The sequence below is a fragment of the Peromyscus leucopus genome, chromosome 22 (assembly GCF_004664715.2).
Source record: "Peromyscus leucopus breed LL Stock chromosome 22, UCI_PerLeu_2.1, whole genome shotgun sequence".
NCBI lineage: Eukaryota > Metazoa > Chordata > Mammalia > Rodentia > Cricetidae > Peromyscus > Peromyscus leucopus.
In genome coordinates, this window is record NC_051081.1 from 35,509,027 (window position 1) to 35,532,697 (window position 23,671).

At 55.3% G+C, this 23,671-nt stretch overlaps 1 protein-coding gene across 1 annotated transcript in view; it reads left to right on the forward strand.

The window, feature by feature from the left end:
• The first annotated feature begins 837 nt into the window (after nt 1-837).
• Nucleotides 838-23,671, forward strand: part of Kcnk3 (potassium two pore domain channel subfamily K member 3) — a 37,159-nt gene continuing 14,325 nt past the window's right edge. The window contains exon 1 of the mRNA XM_028874377.2: nt 838-1,288. Coding sequence (XP_028730210.1) covers nt 1,006-1,288 — 283 coding nt within the window. The 5' untranslated portion in view covers nt 838-1,005. The remainder of the gene's footprint in view (nt 1,289-23,671) is intronic.

The window sequence follows — 23,671 nt, forward strand, 5'->3', positions numbered from 1 at the left end:
AATCCCTGCCAGTTTCTAAGATAAGCCAGGGGCTGGGGGACAGGCAAGGAAGTGTGCCCTGGGTGGGGAGGGGGTTGACAGAGTGTGTCCCATATGTCACTTCACCTCCTATGCCTCAGTTTCCCCATCCGTGTGCTACGGAGTGGGCCATCAGAGCCCAAGGTCCCCTCCACCCTCAGCACCGTGACTAGAGCCAAGGGTAGACAGAGAAGGGGGATCTCTCTGTCTTGCTCCTCTCCCTCCCGTGGCTGCCCCTTTTCAGGATAGTTGTGTTTTCTCCAGCTCTCCAAGTTTCCCTGGCTCAGTCTGTCCCTCTGTTTGCATCTTTTGCACCACATTTTCCTGCCAGATCCCCCTTTTCCTGGGTCTGTGTGGACCTCTGGCTTGTCTCCTCCATCACACACACACACACACACACACACACACACACACACACACACACACACACACACACAGAACCCCCTTGCTGAGTTCTCTCCCTTCCCTGTAGTTATCTGTTTCCTTGCCTAGTTTTCTCTGGGGCTGGCGGGCTGGATCTCTGTCTCCCTCTCTCTCTCTCTCTCTCCCTCCTTCTCCCATCTTGTTCCCCCCCCTCCGCTCTCGCTCTCCCTCTCTCCCTCTCTCTCTCTCTCCCGCCTCTGTCCTGCCCGGGTTCTCCCGCTCGCTCCCCTTCCCTCCCCGCCCTCGGCGCGGCTCCCCAGTCCTTATTTGGCTGGGCGGGAGGGCAGGCGGGAGGTGGCGGCCGGCGGCCGGGGGGCGGGCGCGGGGGCGGGCGGAGGAGGGCGGTGGGTGGTGCTGAAGGGACAGCTCCGCGGCGGCCGGCAGCGGCGGCGGCGGCGGCGGCGGCGGCGGCAGCGGCCCCGGGGTGCGGAGCTGGTACCCGGCGTGGAGATCGGCGAGCGCAGCCATGCCCCAGGCCGCCTCCGGGGCAGCAGCAGCGGCGGCGGCCGGGGCCGGGGCGCGGGCCGGAGACGCCGGAGGGCCGGCGACACCCGGGGAGGGACGATGAAGCGGCAGAATGTGCGCACGTTGGCGCTCATCGTGTGCACCTTCACCTACCTGCTGGTGGGCGCCGCCGTGTTCGACGCGCTGGAGTCGGAGCCGGAGATGATCGAGCGGCAGCGGCTGGAGCTGCGGCAGCTGGAGCTGCGGGCGCGCTACAACCTCAGCGAGGGCGGCTACGAGGAGCTGGAGCGCGTCGTGCTGCGCCTCAAGCCGCACAAGGCCGGCGTGCAGTGGCGCTTCGCCGGCTCCTTCTACTTCGCCATCACCGTCATCACCACCATCGGTAACTACACTCGCCGCGCCGGAGGGGACGGGGGCGGGGACCTGGGATGCTGGGGAGCCGCCCGCCGCTGAGGGGGTCCCTGCGGAGCTGGGCGGGCCGCCGAACCCGCGCGCTCCCAGCGGCTGGGGCTCAGCCCCGCGTGTCTGCTCTGCCGGGGGGACCCCTGACTCCCGATCTGTCTCCAGCCCGGGCCAGCCCTAACTTGGCCTTGGCCGGGTTGTGCGAGGACCCCAGGGGACTCAAGTGTGTGAGAGGGACAGGAGCAGCCCCGGCAGAGGCTCGGGAGGAGGGGTGTGGCCGGGCTAGGCCCTGGGGCTGGGTGCCCGGAGTGAGCAGCCCCGGGAGCGTGCCACTCCTCCGTGTCCCTGACGCTGGGCTTGGGCACCCGGGTGTCCACACCTGCTGGGCTGTGGGGAGGCCCGTACATGCCGGAACGCTGCACTCCGCGACACACGGGCCACTCTCTAACTGCGACTGAGTGCTGCTGGGGAGGGGGGGGTGGGGTGCGTGTGTCCGCGTGGGTGTGGGTGTGGGTGTGTGAGTGTGTGTCCATCTCCATGAGTTTGGGCTGCACCAGACAGGGCCTGTAATTCTCTGAGGGCAGCAGAGCAGGGGCTGGCGGCCAGATTCGGTCCTGTTAGCTTTTCTTTCCCAGTGTCCCAGCAAAACAGTCACCTCACAGGAATGGCTCCACTTCTCTTCCAAGGCCAGGGCAGATCACGCTGTAGGAGGCCACACGCACACCCAGATCCTCTGAGAACATGGCACACAGGTACACACACACACACAGAGAGAGAGAGAGAGAGAGAGAGAGAGAGAGAGAGAGAGAGAGAGAGAGAGAGAGAACACAAACAGATGTCCGGCAGGAAAGGCATCTCCAGCCAGGCCCTTCACCAAGCTACTGAAGTGTCAGTGTCCAGCCAGGATCACACACCTTAACCATTCCCAGGACCCCGGGATTGCAACCCAGCTCCATCACTAGCCATGACCGACCTTGGGCAAGTCCCTTCTCCTGCCTGGATCTTGGGCTCATGTCCCAACATGTAGAGGTTGGCCAAAATGATGTCAAGGGCTCTTCCCAGCCCTGACGTGCTTGGACTCTGAGATTGGGAACCCACCTTCCCCCAAAGCCATTGGGACGCCTCCAGGAGCTGTTTCCTCTATCTTCCCCCACTCCTTCTCATCCTGACCCCCACCCCCTGCCTTGGCCGAAGTCCCAGGGGCTCATTGCCATTTGGCAAAGCCCATAAGAAGATGGCAGTGTTTTCCTGGGAGTCAACAGGAGTGGAAGCAGGTTAAAGGCAGAGCTGGACACAGTCTACCCACTGCAGAATTCTGTCCTGGGGCTCTGTTGCTCTCCAGCCGTAGGAAAAGGAACACCCAGACACTACCCAAAGAGTAGGTTTGCTCCAGGGCCCCCTTCCCTCCACATCTCACTGCCGCTTGCCCGGAGTTTCACGGTAGGTTAGCTGTCTGTAGATCAGTGTGGCCTGTGTACACCTCTCTCCCTCTTCCCACACGAGTTCCCCAATTAGTACAACTTTCCTCCTGCTTCACGGAAACCTCCCAGCTGACCTTCTTGCTTCCAGCCTCATCGCCACAGCAAATAGCATCCCCGGGACAAATGCTTCCAGAGAAAAAACCAAAAACAAAACTCCCAAAGCACAGCTGTCCTAGCCTGCTTCTCCAAAGCCCACCTGGCTGCCCACTGCCCCGTGCTCCTTACCCCGCCTCCCCCTCCATGCCTGACTTTACTTCTTACTTGTTAGTTGGATGATTTCTCTCCATAGCCTCCAAATCATCCCTCAGAGAATACTTAACATGTTTCTAGCCAACAGCATGTTTCTTCTGTCTTCCCTTTGCTCTCTAGGTCCAGTCTAACACAACCCTCCCCGCCCCCCCCCCAACTCCCCCCCAAACACACATGCACCCCTGCTAAGCCTCACAGGGCCACTGTCCTTGAGGACTGCAGCAGGATTTATTGGCGAGATGACCTAGGTGACCCAGTATGGGCTCTTTTAAACGCTTATTTACATCCTAAGGAGTGTGTTTGTCTTTTGACCACACACAGTCCTGTTAATGTCCATGAAGGCAAAGCCCATCTCTGTGGATTTTGAGAGCTAGCAAGGTGCCCCACAGCCATGGGCACTGGAGAACGCTATTGATGGGTTTAAGGTGTGCAGACATGACAGGCGGCACCCTTCCCCTCCAACCCTGCTGTTGCTTTTCAAATTGCCCGTGGTTCTTACCTAGAGAGACGCTAGAGGCTGGGGCTAGAAGCCGAACACGGCTGATATTTATACAGGGCTGGCCAAAAAGAAAGTCACCACCCTAGACGGGCAGTGCCTACTCCCTACCGCACCCAACCATACCTGGCTTCTCTGTCGCCTCTCACTTTGCCTCTGCCACCTGGCTGGAAGCTGTCCTTGGGGTAGTGATGGGATGCCTGGAAGGGCTGTGTGTGAGAATGTTGTTAGCCTGTTCCCGACCCATCTGCCTACTTGGGAACATCTTGTGGCCAATCCCACTGGCTAAGTCTGGTTAAATGACGGAGCCTCCCATTCAGTCAGCATCTAGTGACCACAACGGTGTTATCGCTTGGTTGGATCTCAGCCCTCACAACTCAGTGTGGGATTATTAGCTCTGTTACTGCAAGCAGTGGGTACAGGTCAGGGAAGGGAAGGGATCTCCTGCCCAGCGCCACCAGGCTGATGGGCAGCGGATTCAGAGGGGAAGCTGGCGCTTCTGACTCCACACCCACCCGGGGCTGTGTCCCTGCTGGCCTCTTGGCCACTTCCTTTGCCTCCATATGCTACGAAGCCCAGGCCCAGCCTGGCAGAGCTACCAGGTGCCCAGTGATGCCAGCTTGCAGGATGCTCACGCGTAGCCCTGATTGGTTGGAGGTCAGCAGGGTCCGACTTAGTCATTCACCTGGTTAGTCACCTTGTTCGTTCCCACCCCCTCAATCCCTGGCCTCACTGCTAGGGAACCCTTCCTTCCCTGCTCCTCAAGTTCACCAGACACAAATGGAAACTCTTTCCTTGGGAAACCTCGCCCTCCCCTAGATGTTGAGTCATCCAGACTCCTCCAGGCCCCAGCCCCCTCTATTCATAGCCTAGAGCTGTCAGAGGAGGAAGGGGCCTGGGGATCAGCTGGTGCCATCACCTCCTCCTCCAGAGAAGGCACCGGGCCGCGGGGGTGGGGGTGGGGCCGGGCGGGGGGGGGGGGAGACAGGAGTCACATAGAAGGGGACAAAATCCGACTTGCAACCCCCCCCTGCTGCCCCATGCCTCTTTACCTGTTACTTGTTTAGTTCTATTTATTTGTTTGTTTTGTGATGCTGGGGATGGAACTCAGGAACTCCTGTGTGCTAGGCAAGCGCTCTACCAACTGAACGCCCATCGCGCTATTTTTTTTTTTTTTTTTTTTTTTTTTATTGCCACAGTAGCCACAATAGTAAGGGCAGCCTCCCTTTATGATCTCCCCTCTGGCAGGCTCTATCCGGACACTTCGTTTGTATCCCCTTGTTAAGCTCTGCCAGTCCTCCAACGCTGACCTTATTACCCCCACTTTCCAGCTAAGCATTGGAAGGCTTTAAGTCAGCCACTCACCCATGGCCTCGGAGCTTCAGGGTAAAGCACCTGTGTGGCCTCAACTGACCTATCCGCCTCTCGCTGGCAGGTTCTTTCTCCATCTCAAACCCAGCCCAGACCCTTGGGTTACCAGGCACCAAGATAGCCAAGCTGGTTCATCCCTAGCCCGGCGTCCCGGAAGAAGGGAGTCTCTTGTAGCCAGGCTGCTGTTCTCCCAACAGATAGAGCTGTGCCTGGCACCTGGTTGTCCCCGAGGCTGTGTGGGACTCACAGGTGCTGGTTCTCTCACAGCAGGCCTGGGAATCTTTCCGGCTCTAAGGCAACAAGAGAGAGGCCAGGTGATAGATCTGTTGATGGAGCCCAGGCAGGAAGCCTGGGCTGCTGCTCTCTGGCTCCTCGCCCGCCCGACCTCCCGCTGAGCACAGCCTCCTGTGGCTCACGATGCAGCACGGTGTGACCCGGGGACTGAATTCAAGCAGGTGGCCCAAAAGGGAAATGGTGCCTTTTTATATCTTTCCCAGAAGTGACCTGCCACTTCCCAAATCACAGAGCCCTATAATAAGAGAATGAGAGGTGATGTTAGGGAACACCCAACCGCTCAGAGAGGTCAATAACTTGCCCAAGGCTACACGGCAAGTTGAGCACTTGATGAAACCCATGATCGGCCATTATCTTCGCACTGTGCATCCCCCAGCATTACCCCGCTCTTTGCCTACAGGCCGGCCCCTCTACCTTGACGCCCCAAGCCCTACCTTGGAAACCAGAGCCCTCGACTTCATTTCAACCCACCTTCTATCCCCTCCCGTGTCCTGCCCAAGCCATTAAATCTCTCAGATCTCATTCTGTCAGTTATAAAATGGGAATGAAATTATCAGCAGGAAATAATACTTTCATGCAAAGGACGCGCCTGGTGGAGTCGCTATTTAATGGTGTCTGTAATGTTTACTATCAATAATGTTACCGTTCATGGAGTGTGCCTTCCCCCATGGAGGGGCCCACTCTGTCTCTTCAGGGTTACCGTGGCACAGCTACTTTCTTAAGTGGGGTGAGGGGGGGTGAGGGGAGGAGTGGGGGGGGCAAGATCAAGAAGCTACCACATCCCTTTGTCTTACCCTCCCAAGATCCTAGCCCAGGGTCCCCTTTTCCTTCTGCATGCCTGGAGCCCGCCTGACATGCAGGTTCGGGAGCTGGGCTACCTCTTCTGAGCAGGCAGACCCTCGGAAGATTTAGAGTGAATTTAGGCCCCTGTGCTAGGAAAACTTGTTGTGTCTCAGAGCAAGGCAGAAAAAAAAATCTAGTTCTTAGCCGGGCAGTGGTGGCGCACGCCTTTAATCCCAGCACTCGGGAGGCAGAGCCAGGTGGATCTCTGTGAGTTCGAGGCCAGCCTGGACTACCAAGTGAGTCCCAGGAAAGGTGCAAAGCTACACAGAGAAACCTTGTCTCGAAAAACCAAAAAAAAAAAAAATCTAGTTCCACCCGGTTCAGCTACTGGTCCTCTCTGGCCCTCAGTTTCCTTACCCAGAAGTGGGTAGATTTGGCCAGAGGTCCTGCTTCTTGCCCATCCAGTGCCCACGCATTCCAGTGGGGAGCTGGAGGTGTCAGGAGTGAGCCGAGGCGAGAACAGGACAGAAATAGTCAGACACACGACTGGCCGCCGCAGCAAGAAGAGGACAAACACAATAAGTATTTTCCAAGGCAAACACAAACAAGCACAGATGACTGTAATGTACGTCCCTGCCATAAACAGCTTTCAGCTGGCAGTGCCAACCATGGGTCTGCGAGTCGATTTTATAATAATTTTTAAAAAACCGAAAATGATTTCCCCGTAGCCAGCCAGCAGCCAGGGGGAGAGAGAACAAACTCTAACCACCGAGGCCATGGTCTTGCCCGTCTAGGCCAACCTCTGCTGGGACGACCGGGGTGGACCCAGCGCCTCTTCCCCCCTGCATCCAGGCCCGTGGGCTCAGGAAATTGACATGTGTCTGCAGCAGGCCAGGCACTTTCCTGCATGCTGTTCACCACCACTGTTCCCACACTACCCTGCTCAGAGAGGTTTGGAAATCTGCCTAAGACACCACAGAAATAAATGTCAGCCCCAGGGCTCACCCCCCCCCACCCCTCCCCGCCTCCCAGGCCTGTGTGCGCATGGGCATCTTTTCCGAGAGCCTTTCTTCCCACGGAGTCTCTGCGGTTTCTTCGGTGTGACCCTGTGTATGATAGGGAACGGGTGCCCGGGTGAATGCAGGACTGTCGCCATGGAGCAGTTTGCCCAGAGAAGAGTGAGCTCCAACCTCTCTTGTGTTGTGTCCACAGGACTTGAGAAGGGGCTTGTTCAAGGTCACACGGAGCTGGGCTTGGAGCCCTGTTTTCTGACCCCTCTGATAGCCTCTGGTCCTCAGAGAGCCACATGACAAATGCCTGTCGTGGCAGCACAGAGACCGGGTTGAGCACCCAGCTGCCGCCGCCGCCGCCGCTGCCTCCCAGGCCACGCATGCTCTCTGGCTGTTCAGAAACTGCCTGTGCTTGGACAGCTGCCAGGGGTCTCCGGGGACCTGCCCCTCACCTGGAGCTGCCCAGGCCCTGGCAACTGCCACCAGCCAATTCTTCACTTCCTCGTTGGCTAGTGTGCCTTAGCCGTGGCTGAGAGCAGGCAATGCCTCCGGGTCTGGTGGCCTCTTGGTAGCGGAGCCAAGCCAAAGCTGGCCTTCTATTCTCACTCTTCACAAAAGGGTAGCCTGCTGTTTGTTTGTTTTTGTTCGTTCCACACAGGGTCTCACTATGTAGCTTTGGCTGTCCTGGAACTCACTGTGTAGACCAGGCTGCTGCCCTCGAAATCACAGATATTAAAAGAGTACACCACTACGCCTGCCTGGCACAAAAGGGGTTTCTTACCACTCCTGCACCCAGTTCAGCTTCTTGTAGTGACAAAGCAAAGCCCCTTAAAAAGGGAATGGAAAGTCGGAGCATGGCCTTGGTGCCCAGAACAAGAGATCCGTCTCTCTGCGTGTGTTTCTGTCTTTATCTCTCCTTGTGTCTCTCTGTCTCTATCCCCCCCCACACCACCACCACCTTCTCTTCTGCCCACAGAGGAGCAGATGTCTCCCTCAGGAGTTAGTGATTGCCTAGCTTCCCATCTCCATTGAGTCAGGCTTCACCTCGGGCTTCCCTAACTCAGTGCTTCGCCCGTGAAGGGCGGGCCCTGGGTGCCCTGATTTAAATGTGGATTCTGAATCAGTAGCTGTGAAACGCAGCCTGAGAGTCTGCATTTAAAACAAGCCCCAAGGGACATTGATGCTAGAGATCTATGAGCCACACTGCTTAAAATTCAATTAATCGTAAGTCATACAAAGATTCCGAAAATACACACCGATGTGGAGTGACACCCTTCAGTCTCAAGGTTTTGAATACAACACGTTTCTGAAATCACGAGGAAGGTCATCAGAATCCCACACCAGGGTCAGATCTCCTCCTTCCGATGGCATTTTTGTCTTGGAGCAGGAGGCGTAAGAAGGACTGAGTCAAGTTGGAAGGGATTTACAAGTGAAGAAGGTCCTGGGCCCTAAGAGGAGGGTCTGCTCCAAGGGCAGCCTCCACACTGAAGGAACAGAACCCTCCTCTCCCAAAGCCAAATGTGCGTGCCAGCTGGCATTCTAATGAAGAGAAAGGGTAGGGATGTAGCTGGAGAGTAGAGCACTTGCCTTGTGTGCCCAGGGCCCTGGGTTTGATCTCCGGCACCCACAAATAAAGAGGGCAACAACGAAAATTGTCCCCAAACTTGTTCTCTAGGAAGGTATCGGGGGACAGCAGTGTTACGCTGGGGGGCTAGAGGCTCGCGCCCCTGCACTTGGCAGAACTCACATCTGGGGCAGCAAAGAAAGCCTAGCTTCTGGACCACCTGTGCAGTGGGCACGACTGTGCTAATAAAAAGAAGCTGACGAGCCCATAGGATGGGACTTGAAGGCTGTACCCCCTCCTTGGGGCTCAGAGAAGCTGGGCCTCATGCCACTGGGACCAACTATGGAGCCTGGGTACCACATGATGTTTTGGGGTGGGGGGAATGGGGAGCACGGGGTTGGGGGACAGAGAAGTAATGAAGGGCCTACCCCATGGGGTCAGTGGCAACTAGAAGTCTGCTGGCCCTTGGTTGCTGCACTTCCCCTACCTACCCTACATGCACGCGCGCGCGCGCACACACACACACACACACGCACACGCACACACACAAACTCCTTAGATCTATGGAGATGTAAACACCAATGAGAAACTGGCTCCTCCCTCCTGGCTTGTCTTGGTCTTGGTCTGTGCCAGGGCTGTTAGAACTTTGTGTGGCTGAGTGGCTTAAACACTGAGTGGCTCAGTTATTTCTCACGGGGTTGGTGTCTGTGCGAACCCAAGTCCAGGAGCTCACAGATTGGGTGTCTGGTAGGGAATGGTCTGCTTCCTGCTGGCTGGCTTTTCAGCTGACCTCTCCACTGCCTGTCCAACCCAGGGACGGAGTGTAAGGAGGAGCTCACACATGCAAGGCAAGCGTTCTGCTGAGGTGCTACACCCCGGCACTATTTTTGCTTTTGAAGCAGGTTTAACCAAATTACCCACGATAGTCTTGAATTCGCTCTGCAGCCCAGGCAGACCTCAGGTCCTCCTTCCTCAGAGTAACTGGGATCACAGGCCTGACCCTACCTTCTCCACCTCAGAAAGAGGGAGACAGGCCTGTCTCTTTTTGCAAAGCGACTAATCCCACTGAGAAGGACTCCATCCTCATTGCCCAACACCCCTCCTCCAAACATCAACACACTGGGGTCGGGTTTGAACATGTGGATTTGGGACTCCGTAGCACTGCCCAGTGTCCCCAAGGACAGAATAGCACCCTCTCTCCTTAGAAGCTGGGAAATCATTTCCTCAGTCAAGAAGGAGCTGTGCCTCCCATGGGCTGGGTCCAGGCAGGAAAAGCCTGGAGAAGTCCCGTCCCGTAGCTCCCCAAAACACTCAGCCTGTTGCGTCAATATGGTGTGGAAAGTGGGTGACAGATAAAGCTGCTTTACTCCTGGGTCCAGCAGGACCCCAGTGTTTGCAAACTGAAAGGGACGTCGTTGATAACCTGGGGGATCAGTCAGGGGGAAAGCAGTGTGTTAAATGAGGGTGCATCTCCTGCTGTGGCGCACACCATGATCACAAGCGTTTATTTGGTTTACAGGTTATAATCTATTTCTGAGGGAAGCTCAAGACAGGCAGGCAAGGCAGGAACCAGGAGGCAGGAGTTGAAGCAGAGACCATGGAGAAATGCTGCTTGCTGGCTTGCATCTCCTGGCTTGTTCAGTTCGCTTTCTTCTACACCCCAGGACTGCCTGCCTAGGAGTGGTACCACTGCATTCTGTGCTGGGCCCCCCCACATCAGTCATTAATCAAGAAAATGCCCCACAGACATGATTATGGGCAATCTGATGGAGACATTTTCTCAACTAAGGTTCCTCTTCCAAGATAACTCTAGCTTGTGTCAAGTTGGCCAAAAACACCCTCCAGGACAGAGGGTCATAGAGAAAAGAAATCCCCCTTCAGATCCCTACGGTGAGGGGAAAGGACCAGACTTGTTCTGAGTAGATCTGTGGGGTTGAACCCACACCAACAGGAAGGCCATAGGAAGATAATTCTGTCCAGTGTAAGGTGGGTCTTGTTAAAGTTGAAGCTGGCCAAAGACAACTTGTGCCACCTCAAGAGGTGGTGAGCTCCCATCCCAGGGAGCAGATAAGCAGACACTGCATAAAGATAGAAGCCCCCTCCCCCGCCCCGTGACATACCCACCCACACACTCACCCTCTCCCCCCCACCCCATCCTCACCCTACCCTACCTACCCACTCACCCACCTACTCACCCCACCCTACCTACCCATCTACCCACTCACCTACTCCCGCCCCATCCCCCACCCTACCTACCCACTCCATCCCATCCCCTACCGCCTCTGCTACCCACCGCCACTACCACGACCACCACCATGCATCCATTAGGCTTCAGCCAGGGAAGAAGGAACCAACAGAAGACACACATGAAGTTTAAAGAAGCAGACTGCCAGGAATTAGCTCACAGGGTGGAAGGGCAGGCTGGTAAAGCCAAATTCCTTCACAAAAGGCAGGCGGGAACTGTCCCCAATTTGTGTGGTTGCTCCTGTCCGTAGGTAGAATTTCATCTTCAGAGACAAATTCCTTCTCAGCTAATCCGTAAGGATTTTCAGGTGATCGTGTCAGACCCAGACAGTCTATCTGGGAGAAGAGATTGTCCTACATCATAACCTAGGGCTAGCTTGCGCTCCTTCACTCAAAGTCAACTGACTATGAACTGTAGTCCCATTTACAAAACGCCATCCTAGCAACCCCTAGACTGGCATTAGAACAACTAGGGAGTTTGGCCATAGGACCATCACACTGCACATGTGGTGTGCTTGTGGATACAATGGCCAGCTTTTAAGCTTCATCCCTATCCAGAAATGTTTTGAGTGAGTCCTTCATCTTCTCGGGGCAGGCTGGGGAGTTTGGGTACCCAAAGTTAGAGACCCCTTCCAGGTAGAACTGGCTTTATCTTTCCCTCCTTGGTTTATCAAAAGCCATTGAAATCTTCTGAGGTTGTCTGTATGCCAGGCTATATATGAGGCACCACAAGATCAGACAGCTAAAACCCAGAACCTTCCCCAAAGAGCTGGGGTCTAGTAGAGTCCTGGGAAGTCCAAGTTGATGGGTATGCATGCTGACTCCAAACGAAGGCCCTCAGACAGGTCTGAGGTTTTCTGGAGTGGCAGGACATTAAATGTTGAGTAGGGCCAGGTGGCAGCAGCGGCGACACCTGCCTTTAATCCCAGCACTCGGGAGGCAGAGGCAGGCGGATCTCTGTGAGTTCAAGGCCAGCCTGGTCTACAGACTGAGATCCAGGACAGGCACCAAAAACTACACAGAGAAACCCTGTCTCGAAAAAAAAAAAAAAAATGTTGAATAAGGCTTTGGGGGTGAAGACTGACAGTGACCTTCAGAGAGCAAGGTGGAAGGGCCAGGAACAAGCCACACAAGGATCTTAAACAGTGGTTCTCACCCTTCCTAATGCTTTCGACCCTTTAATACAGTTCCTCAGGTTGTGCTGACCCCCAACCATACAATTACTTTCATCGCTACATCATAACTCTAATTGTTCTACTGTTATGAATCATGATGTAAATATCTGTGTTTTCCAATGGTCTTAGGCGATCCCTGGGAAAGGGTTGTTGGTGCCCCCAAAGGGGTCACGACCCACAGGTTGAGAACTACTGCCCTCGTGGCGGGTGGGTAGGCTTGATGAGCGTGGCGAGCAGCACAGGCAAGGGCCGGCTAACCTGTGTCTCTTGCCTGGGTCTTGACCAGTGGGTGCCTATGGACCCCAGCTAAACCTGTGGGTGAGAGTCCAGACTCTTGGGCCTGGTTACCCAGAAGCCCTCAGCCTGTCTCTGGAGAGCCCTTGTGCCCCTTTCTCCTGCACACTCCCTTTTCTCAACCAAAAGTCCACTCTGGAGGTGAGATCAGGCTCAGGCTCACTGAGGTGTGCAGGAGCTCATGGGAACGCACTGAACCACGGCGCCTGATGTCACCCAACAGGGTGTGGATGTTTTCTTCAGGGTCCCGGGTGGCTGCTATGAGATTCCCCCGTCCTCTCCTATGTGTGTCCCCTCCCTCACCCACATGCATGGCCCAACTGGGTGAGGCCCATGTTTTAAGACTCCCAGGTAATGGGAGGCTGCAGCTGGGGCGAGTAGAGAGCTTATTAGGACCAGCCTTCTATCCCTGGGTGGCTGGGCACCCCCACCGGCCACAGTTAGCTTTCTTGGTTCCCTCAGCATCTAGGAAACACTGAAGAGTAGCTAAGGAGGAACTCTTAGCTCCGTGAACCCCAAGGCAATGTTTCTAGGGTGAGCTGGATGGCAGAATGGGAGGAGTTGGTGAATGGAGAACAGCATGTTCGTCCTCCCCAGAGGAGAAGGGGACTTAAGTGGGTCTCAGAGGACCCCTGGGGACAGCCTGTGTCTATCCCTTCATGGTCATTGCTCTTAGCCTGATCTAAAACAACCCCAGAGGTTGGGGTTCGACACAGGACCGGTCCCCTCAACAGAAAACAAATGGCTGAGCCTAAGTCATGGTCTTTCCACTGCACAGGTCAGAGGAAACCCAGGGCTCTGGAGCAGGAGCCCTTCTTCTGGTCCTCCTTCCGGGCAGGCCAGGGAGAACGTATCCAAACCTCAGGTGTGGGCCCCCTTCCCTCCGCTCAGTGTCCTCAGAGTCCCAAGAGCTCGATTTTCCTGCTGTCTCCTTCCTGTCCCCACGGGTTACTCAGTGGGCACACAGGCAGGCATGTCTCCTCTGTGAACTGTGAGGAAGAATTTGGCTTAGAGCAGCAGAGCTAAGGCATGTAGGGACCCATGGGATGATAGGGTCATCTCAAATGACAGACCTTGAGAGTGAAAGCGGTCCCCTCCACTGAGTCTCTGCTTCTTGCTGACCGAAATACTTGGAGCAAGTCTCATATGACCCTGGCTTTGTCTGTGACGTCTAGGGCTGGGAGAACTTCAAGAGTCTTAAGAGTTCAGTCTTGCTGAATGTACCTGGCCTCCCTTCCCAGCATCCTCCAGGATTAAGCCCTTGTCCTCACTTCACCCCATGGGGCCCAAGCCCTGGAAGGATTTTTCTCTGTAGTCTGTCCCAAGAATAGAGTTCTACACAGGACCTCCAAGTCACCCCTTTCTGGAAAGAGAGTGATTCTGGTTGTGGCCAAGGTCCAGCTTATCAGCAGAGTGAGGCCACTGCTCCAGCCCATGGGACTGCTGGAATGCAGGCACCTCCCACCGGAAAGGGAAGGGGAGGATCTCTAGGCTGTCAGCTCCTACAGTAGCCCAGACACGGAGCTCAGGAGACAGTATGGTGCCAGGAATTGGCTGACCCCAGCTAGTGCCTTCTGACGAGGTGGCCCGGAAGAAAGCTGCAAACAGCGTCTCCTCAGCTACAGCCAACCCAGGGTGTCGTCCAGACCCTGGGATGACTCCAAGGCTTCCAAGGCCCTAGCAACTGACATTTTACTGACAGATCATTCTTCACAATCCCACCGAGAGAGCCCGGTCCCTTGAGCCCTCCGGGTGGTTTATGATGTCGGAATGCTTTGTGAAGCATTGTGAGGACCTATGGAGCCGACCCTAACACCTCACTCCACCTCATGCTGAGACATGTTGACTCTGACTTTATTGAAAAATAAAGGCTCAGATGAGCATTAGAGCATAGCAAATTTGCCGGGCGATGGTGGCGCACGCCTTTAATCCCAGAACTCGGGAGGCAGAGGCAGGCAGATCTCTGTGAGTTCAAGGCCAGCCTGGACTATAGAGTGAGCTCCAGGAAAGGTGCAAAGCTACACAGAGAAACCCTGTCTCGAAAAACCAAAGGGGGGTGGGGCGGGCGGGAAGACATAGTAAATTCTAGAAACCTCCGGGGTCCTTCAGATCCCTTGAGAACTAGTATTACCACCCAACTTCTCCCTATTCCAGACGAGAGAAGATAGAGCTGGAGAACAGGAGGGGATACACGTGCAAAGCCAGCCCCCCCCCCCACTCATCTCACACTCCAGGCAGTCATTTCTCCATCTGCCTGGCTGTTACAAGTGTCTTCTGTGAATCAGGCACTGTCCTGGACCCCAGAGACTCAGCACAGGAAAAGGTGGCCCCTGGACTCCTGATGTCTACTCGTTAGGGGAAGCAGCACCTGGAAACTAAATCATGTGAATAAAGCAGTGTAATCTTGGGCTGGCTCAGCAGGGGAAGGTGACCGCCACAAAGCCTGATGACCCACCTGCGTGATAGAAGGAGAGAATCAACTCCCAGAAGCTGCCCTTTGACCTCCACCCATGAACCATGGCATACACATCTGTGTATGTGTGGCTGCATGCACACAAACACACACACACGCACGCACTCATGTGCACATGCAAGTGTGCTCACACAAATGCGTGTGTGTGTGTGTGTGTGTGTGTGTGTGTGTGTGTGTGTGTGTGTGAAAAATAAAATTTAAATTAAAAAAAATCACTCAGTACAAGAAGGGAGGTGGGTTACATGACTATAGTTCATAACTTACAAGGAAGAACTGTGATTGGACCAGGTGACATCAGGTGAGGTGGTGGCCATGGGCAGATTGAGGCAGTTTGGAAAGTAGAGTGGATGGGACTTGCTGATGGGAAGGATGTCTGTGTCGGGGAAAGGGAGCAGTCTGTGGGAGTTAGAGGGAAATGGAGCAGGCAGGCATAGCCCCGGTCTTCGATGTGAGTCACAATGGAGGCTGATCCCTTACCAGATGCAAAACGAAGCTGGAACGTAACAGGTTCTGTGAAAGAGATTCAAGGCTGCTGTTGGAGACATCCTGATTAATCTCGAGACAAGCCTGTGAAGGCAAGGCTGCCACGAAAGGGAGAAATCAAAGCTAAGACAGAAACCCGGGAGATAGGAATAACACTGAAAGCCGGGTGCCAGTGCGCGTGAGACCAGCTGGGGACCGCAGAATGCCCCCCAGCCTTCCTATGACGGTGGAAGGTCAAGCAGGAAAGGCCAGAGGGCAGAGGGTGTACTGGTGCACATGCCTGGAATCTTCCAGCAACGGGAGGTGGAGGCAGCAGAATTGACTGCTGGGGTCCAGCCTGGACTCCACGGGCCAGGGAAGAGGCTTGGGGATAAAGGGCTCGCCAAGGGTGGACAAGGCGCTGTCTGTGAGCTGGGGGAAGGGAAGGAAGGACTCCAGTACAGTGGTTTCCCAAAGGCCGGGAGGAGCGTTCTGATAGAGAGAGCCGTCAATCTTGTCCACAGCTGCCGGAAGGTCAAATCAGGAGACCACAAAGGAAGAGTCAGTGGATCTGTCACCATCGTGGTCAAAGGGACATTGGCCACGGAGTGTCATGTTTTACAGCTCCTTCCAGGCACAAAGGAAGGGAAGGGCTTATGGGGGGGGGGGGCGGGGGACACGACACGGTAATCCTCTGTACGTGTAGATTCTGAACTGGAACAGGGGCTATAACTGGAGAGAAGCAGGGCTGGGACAGAGGAAGCAGCATGGCAGCCCTCCTGTTTGCAGGGGAAGTGATCCTTAGGTCCGTGATGATCAATTATGCAAATGATGCCAACGCCCAACAACTTTATGGGCTGGGACACCAGCCGGGGCTGGCCGCTCATCCCTCCCTCCCTTACAACCCTGAAAGCTCTGTACCCTTCTACCTCCTCCGTCATTTCTGCCCTCTGACCCCTCCTGTCAGCTCCCAGCAGTCTAGGCCTCTGGCTCCTGCCTCTGAGAACGCTGGGGTTTTTTTTTTTGTTGTTTTGTTTTGCTTTTCTCTTTGATCCCTGCATGCCTGTCATCTTTGGTCAGCTGCATCTTCAACTGGGCCCCATGTCCTTCCCTCAGAGCTATTGTAAGGTGTCCTTGTACCCTATGCCTCAGGTTGTTAGGGGTTGGGGTGGGGGCAGGGGCGGGGTGGGGGGCTGGAAGAGGATCACAGAGCCGTAGGGTGCTATCGCCATGCAGGACAGGAGTGTGGTCCTGCCTGGATTGCCTGCTGCAATAGAGAAAGCCTGGCTGGGACTTAGTCTAGCCCCTGCCCAGCACTGGGGACCCAAGGATGTCTCTGGGGGCGATCAGGAATGGACAGCCAGAAGGACCCTCTACTCTTCCCTGAGGTGGAAAAATGAAATCGATGAGAGATGATTATCAGAAGTCCTGAATAGGGAGTCACTAGTAAAGCCCGGCTGCCCGGCTACCACTACCACACCCACCTCAGAGAAGGGAGGGGCTCAGGACAGCAGAGCTCTTTCCAGTTGAAAGTCACAGGTGTTGCCCAAAGACAAAGTGGGATCAAGGGAGAGATCCTGGCCACAGCTAGAGCCGTGTGCCCTCCTTCGCCCTAACCCTGAGTGCCAGGTTTGGGTACATCCTCCATGCTGATCTGATCCCTGAAATAAGAGACATCATCCACAATATCCCAAAAGTGACCCATGCCTGACCCTCCAGGATTCTGTGCCCGTCTGCCCCAGGCTGCTTTAGCAAGGCCTGGCCTGATTCACAAACCAAAAGATATGAGCAGAGGGGACCCAGCACCCAGACATCATGGAGGCCCAGCTCACTCCCCGCATCCCTGACAGGGGGCTGCAGTAGTAATTAACTGCTCACACATCCCCAGGGTTATTTTAAGTCTCGTTCTTCCCGGGTTTATTTTTAAAGTAACATTGGCACGTGGCTGGCCGGCTGCCCTTCCCAGGTGCCTGTGCCAATTTGGGCCAGGAATGGAGTCGGGCAAGACGAGACCCTTCCCCCTAGAGTCTCCCACTGAGAGCCAGGGTTATCTGACCCCTCATTTGGATGGTTTCTGTTCTATGAAAACCTAGACTCCAGCATAGGGCAGCAGCAGCAGGCAGGCAGGCAGGCAGGCAGGCACCAGACCCTGGGAAGTTTCCACGCCAGGCATCGTGTGACCTTGACCAAGCTGCATCGCATCAGCACTCAGCCTCCGTGACTCTCAGTGGGATGAGCGGTAGTGACACGCCTCTCCCCTGCTGTCAAAACACTCCAGAGTGATCCACACATGAGGAGGGATGCAGTGGTTGACTCCCATGGGAGCTGGCTGCCCACCACTCTACCCCTAGAGATCTCTCAGCCCCTTCCCCCAGGAGGAGCGCGCTCCGGGTCTCCCCTCATCCACCTGCTCCGAGACTTTCCCTCTCCGTCCCCACTGCCAGACACTGGGAGACGGTATAAAGAGAGGGTCCGGCTCCACACTGCACTGGCTGTGTGACCTTGAGTGAGTACTTGACCACTCTGTGTGGCTCAGTCGCTCCATCTTTAAATGGGGATAATAATAGTCCCTACTGAATAGGATTGCTCGAAGATTAAATGAGGCACATAGATCAGCTTCCTCGGAGCAGCGCCTGGCACGTAGTAAGCGCTGTGTAAATGTTAGCTAGTATTGTTTTGAACTGGGGAGGAGGAATGGTGACGGCGGTATTTAATCATTTGAAGAAAGTCAAGTGCAGAGAAAGTCAGCTTGCCTCTATTCCACCCTGGGGCTCAGGAGAGGGAAGGAAGGAGCCAGATAGACTATAAGCAGCAGTTAGAGAAGGCTTGGTCCTGGGGAGGCCGCCTGATCCTGGGGAGACCGCCTGGTCCTGGGGGTGGGGGGCGCCTGGTTCTGGAGGGGCCACCTGGTCCTGGAAAGGCCGCCTGGTCCTGGGGAGACCGCCTGGTCCTGGGGAGGCCGCCTGATCCTGGGGAGACCGCCTGGTTCTGGGGAGGCCGCCTGGTCCTGGGGAGACCGCCTGGTCCTGGGGAGGCCGCCTGGTCCTGGAGGGGCCACCTGGTCCTGGGGAGACCGCCTGGTCCTGGGGAGGCCGCCTGGTCCTGAGGAGGCTGCCTGGTTCTGGGGAGACTGCCTGGTCCTGGGGAGGCCGCCTGGTCCTGAGGAGGCTGCCTGGTTCTGGGGAGACCGCCTGGTCCTGGGGAGGCCGCCTGGTCCTGGAGGGGCCACCTGGTCCTGGGGAGACCGCCTGGTCCTGGGGGGGCCGCCTGGTCCTGGGGAGGCCGCCTGGTCCTGGGGAGGCTGCCTGGGTTGGAGTTCTTGGCACCATAAAAAGCAAGCTTGGGACACATGGGTGTAACTAGGCTGTGTGAATAGACCATGGAAGCCAAGAAGTCACTCCTGTGAGATGCTGGCTAGGCCCATGTCATCTGTTCTGGGCTGTGAACAGGATGTAGATGGATGGCCAGGAAGACAGGTGGCTGGCAGAGGTCATTGGGAAGGCCAGGAAAGCAGGGGGTCAGAGAGAGTGGTAAGCCTGGGTGAGACGGGCTGGGGAATGAATGTCTGCCTCTGGGCTCTTTGTGGAAGGCAACGTCTCCAAGCAGGGACGGAGAAAGAAAAGCCCTGTCATCATCCCGGGCTTCACAGGAGCATTTCCATCGGGGCAGAGGGGTGAGCGAAGGGCGTTTCCACAGAGTGGAGCCTCTAAGTAGAGTCTGTGTCTCCCTGGACAGGAAGGGAGGACTTAGAGGAGGAAGAAGCCCCAACTCCTCATGGCCTTCAAGTAGAGATAACGCCCCCCCCCGGGGGGGGGGACAGACGCGCGGAGCTGGAGCAGCAGTGGTTCTAAAACAACGACCCCTCCCCCTTATTGCTGCATAGTGTCTCCCGAGAGGGCTCGCCCTGCAGCTCATCTGGTCCTTTGCACTCTGCCCTGGATGTGGATAGAGTCATGCTACGAGGTCACGTGGAAGCAGCAGGCAATGGGCTGCAGGGTGTGTGTGCATGTGCTCATATGTGCACGTGTGTGTGTGTGTGTGTGTGTGTGTGTGTGTGTGTGTGTGTGTGTGTGCATGTGTGCGTGCACGCATGGCATGCATGGATGAATGTTGAGGGTGAGGCCCCCACATCTGCAGACTGGCTCAGGGGAAAGAAGGTTCCAGCAGCTGCTGCAGGCCGAAGTCCCTGTTGCCTAGAGTCCCTCTTCTCACAGGCGCGATGCCAGCCTCCACCATCTGAGCTCCTGAGCCCTGGGGAGGGTGCTGAGCCTAAGAAAAGCCTCCCTTCGCAGCTCCTGGCATCTGCTCCCAAATTCCCTGCCAGCCCAATACTGTCTGGGCCACTAGCCATGACCAGGAAGGAAAGGAGGGATCAGGTGATGGAGAAAGGATGCCCCAAGGCCTCTCCCCATACCCAGGCCATCCATCAAGACTGGCCTCCATACATCTGCTGGGCTTCAGCCATGGACTCTGGGTGCAGTGGGCCAGCAGGAGAAGGACCTGCTTCCACGCACATTGCAATGCCTGGCAGAGGGCGGAGAAGACAGAAGGTGCCCTTCTATCAGCTAAGGGACAGGGAAAGGTGTGCCAGAAGAAGCAGCCCCGTATCTAATCCGGGAGGACAGAGGCGGTCCGGGAGGGAACTCCGGGCTGTAGCCACACCGGGAGGAAGTGCCCGGGGGAAGAGCCGTGCTCAGAGGCGAAGTTGGCAGGGAACCCTTGGTACAGACTGGCCTGGAGTTTTATGCAATTCAGGAAGTAGCAGGTCTGGATAGGGGCGTGCTGGATCCTAGATTTACAGCCTGGGCGCTGGACCTGGAACCCTTTCCCCGTGTTGTGTAAATTCAAAGGATAAGGAAGGTTTCTGAGTGGGGAGTGGGTAACTCAGAGCTGTGTTGAGAAAAAAAAAAATACGGGACATACTAATAAATATCCTGTCTTAAGATTCTCCAACCTGCACATCCCAGGCCTTGAACTAGATACTTTCCACTTAGCCTTTCCAGCCCCAAGGTCACTCAGTTGCCTCATCAGATTGGACCAAAGATGGGGTACATGTAGCAGGAGAAGCAGCTGCCTCCCATGGGGGAGAGGCTGACCTTTCCAAAACCCCTGTCCCTAGCTAGAGAATTGATACGGTCCCAGCCCAGGAGTTTCACGGGGCTGCAGTGCAGTGGGACTAGAATGTTCCCACTGTAGTGTGCTACATACACCCTATATGGATCTCCAGAAATCTGGCCAGGACCTTCTGCTGTGTTGTTCATCATGCAGGGCATCCTGGATGTAGTGTGTAGGGCCGGGCCTCCCGTACACAGGACCTGGGACCCAGCCAGTGCCTCTTTGGAGCCGGGCGAGTAATAAGACTTCTGCAAAGAACTACTAACCTTCTTTAGCCAGGGTCAAAGGGCAGCAGCCAGAGCCAGGCCCCTCCCTCCAGTCTCCAGGCTGAGCTACCCCATCTCTAATTTGTTCAGCCAAGCTCTGGCTTCTCTCAGCACCCTTCTGACTTGCTTACGCTTTTCCCTCACCATGGTCTCAGCCGGGACTCAAATCATCATGATCCTGTAGCTCAGCTCCCCAGGGCTTATCCAGCCCCTCAGTCCAGTTCTTGGGTGAGCCTAAGCCTTAGCAATAGTTCATATAGGTTATGCATATCCTCTTGGATTTAGTGTTCCATCCTGCATCAATTCACTGTGGCCTGGACCAGGATGATGATAGATAAAAAAGAGAGACTGTCTACACTGAGGCTGCTGCAGGAAGGACCAAAGAGGTAGGAGAGCACAGAAGCCCCGCCAAGTCCTCCACGGTTGGCCTCTTCTAGCTCTGGCACCTACCCTCGACCTCCCTACCCTAACCTCCAGCTCTGTCTACCTCAGGACCATAATGAAACCTCTCGGGGTTTCCATAGAGAACTTCCAGGAACTGCTCTCTGGGAGGAAGGGCCTGGTGGCCTCCAAGTTGTGAGCTCTTCAGAGGCAGAGAGCAGGGACCAGGCTTAGGAGGTCAATTTCTTTGAGCATCATGACTTGAGCACCTACTGTACACAGTGTTCTAAGACTTTTGGACCAAGTATTTTACGTATTGAGCTCTGCTGTGAGGGCTTTATGGTCAAAGATCTGCTGGACATGATATCCACATTCTATTGATGAGATAAATAGCCCATGGGGGAGGGGGTACTCTGGGTGGTCAGACCCCTGAGAGTGCCTGAACTTTGAAGAGCCCAAGGACTAGGCTGAATCCTAATCTTGGCCACTTTTTATATGATGACCTTGGACCAGTGGTATTTCACCTCTCTGAGCCTTCTGTAGTTGCCTCATCAGAACAGAGCTGGTACTGGCCAGTCAGAGAGTCATGGTGAGAAGCAGAGGTGTTAACAAAGGCTAGCTTCCACGAGGCTGTTGCCCACCACCGTCAAGGGCCCCGAGAGCAGAAAAGCCTGGAGTTTTAGCTTCATGTCTGTTGCCCTGGAAACAACAACAACAACACAACTTAAGGGACAAAGGGTTTATTTTAGTTCACAGTTAGGTGACAGTCCGTCACTACGGGGTCTTGGAGCAGCTGGCCACACCACACCCACAGTCAAGAACAGAGAGAAATGAATGCATGTATGCTTGCTTGTTCTCGGCCCATTCTCTGTATGTGTAGAGTCTGGGATCAGCCCAGGGAATGGTGCCGCCCACAGTGGGTGAGTCTTCCTACCCCCACAGGAGGAATCAAGACAATCCCCCAAAGACACACCCACAAGCCAACTTGATCTAGTCAGTCCCTCAGTTAGACTCTCTTCCCAGGAGATGCTAGATTGTGTCGTGTTGACAGTTAAAAGGAACCATCACTCTTAGGCTGTGCTCTGGCCAGTGGGCTTCCTTCCTTCCTCCCTTCCTGCCTTCCTTCCTGCCTTCCTGCCTTCCTTCCTGCCTGCCTTCTTACACTTCACCCTCCACATTCCCAGCTGCAGCCCCAGACTCCACACAGAGGGGAAGGGGAGAAAGCAGAATTCAGGCCATCCCTGGGCCCTAACCCCCTCTCCCAGCCCTTAAGTGTCCACAATACACTAGCGGCCCACTTGCCTCCCACAAGACAGACAGAATGAAGTAAAAGCAGCTTTACTTACTCATGGTGACACTGCTCGCGGTGAGGAGTGAACATGTCAGCCACTGTCACCAAGAAAGGCCAAGTGTATAGGGGGGGGGGGTGTGGGAGGATTCTCAGGGGCTGAGAGCAGGAGGAAGGCTTCTTAGAAGAAGACAGTATAGGAGAGGTGGGATTCACACAACCATCCCCACATCAACACAGGAGGGTTGCTGAGCAAGGGCAAAGCAGGAGAGTGGTCTTCGTGGACATTCTGTTCACCCAAAACTGTTCTACAGTTACATTTATTGGTTGTTTTTTTAAATGATCAGTGGCAAAGTAAACGAACCAAAATAGCAAGAAAAGAAGCAGAGGCAGAGACATTGACCTTGAGCCAATATATAATGACATCCAAGACCAAGCTACTATACACATGGGCTAGATTTCACCCTGACCTGGGAACTGCTTACATGTGTCCAGGGCCACCTCCAGAGGGCACAAGAGCAGGAGATACTGCATTCCCAGCCATTAGAGGTTGGCAAAGGTGCTGTGCCATCCAACTCCCTGTCCTGGCTTCCTGGTCCCACCCCACCTTCAGTGGATGGGGTCCCCATCCCTGGCACAGACTCGGAACTTCCTAGGGCATCTCTCCGCTTTTTGGTCCCTTTCACCTGCACCCTGGCTAGTCTGTTCTCAAAAAGCACGACTTGGTTGTTCCATTTCTGCATCCTACCTCAGCACTTAGCCAAGTGCCTGGTACAAAAGTCAGAGGTGCTAGAGAAATGTTGGCTCAGCTAATCAATTATAGCAAGCGAAGAGGATGAAGCCATGCCTGTCACACCCATTTTCCACCTGATCTTCCTGAGACTGACAAAGTGTCACAGCCTTCTGGGGTGCCTGCTTCCTGCCCAGCCTCCCCAGGTGCCCAGGTTTCCTCTGCCAGAGGTCAGTGTCTTCTTCCAAGACTGACCCTGAGCTCCCCAACAATATCAGCCTCCTGCTCTCTGGCTCAGGCTGGTGGTGGAGTCCTTGTTAGCGACCCAGTGCAGGTGGGGAAGCTGGAGAGGGAGGAAGAGCTGTTGTTAGAGGTAATGCCCGGGGCTTGTCCATCCCTTGATGCTGCTTCCTCAGAAACCCTAAGAGGGGAGTTCATGAAGTTCCCATTCATATGTCCCATGGACCCTGATCGTTGACCTCAGAAGCCCAGGGGGTCATCGATATGAGAAACAAAAAGAATAGTGTGTGGCCTGGGAAGAACTGGCTCTGTCACTGACCTGGATGGCCTTGACAAATTATCCAACCCTTCAGCTTAGTTTCCTTCCCTAGAAATCCTGACCAACTGCCTTCCAGAATTCACCATCCATGACGCATCAGCTAGGCAGGCCACTGTGCCAGGCCTGAA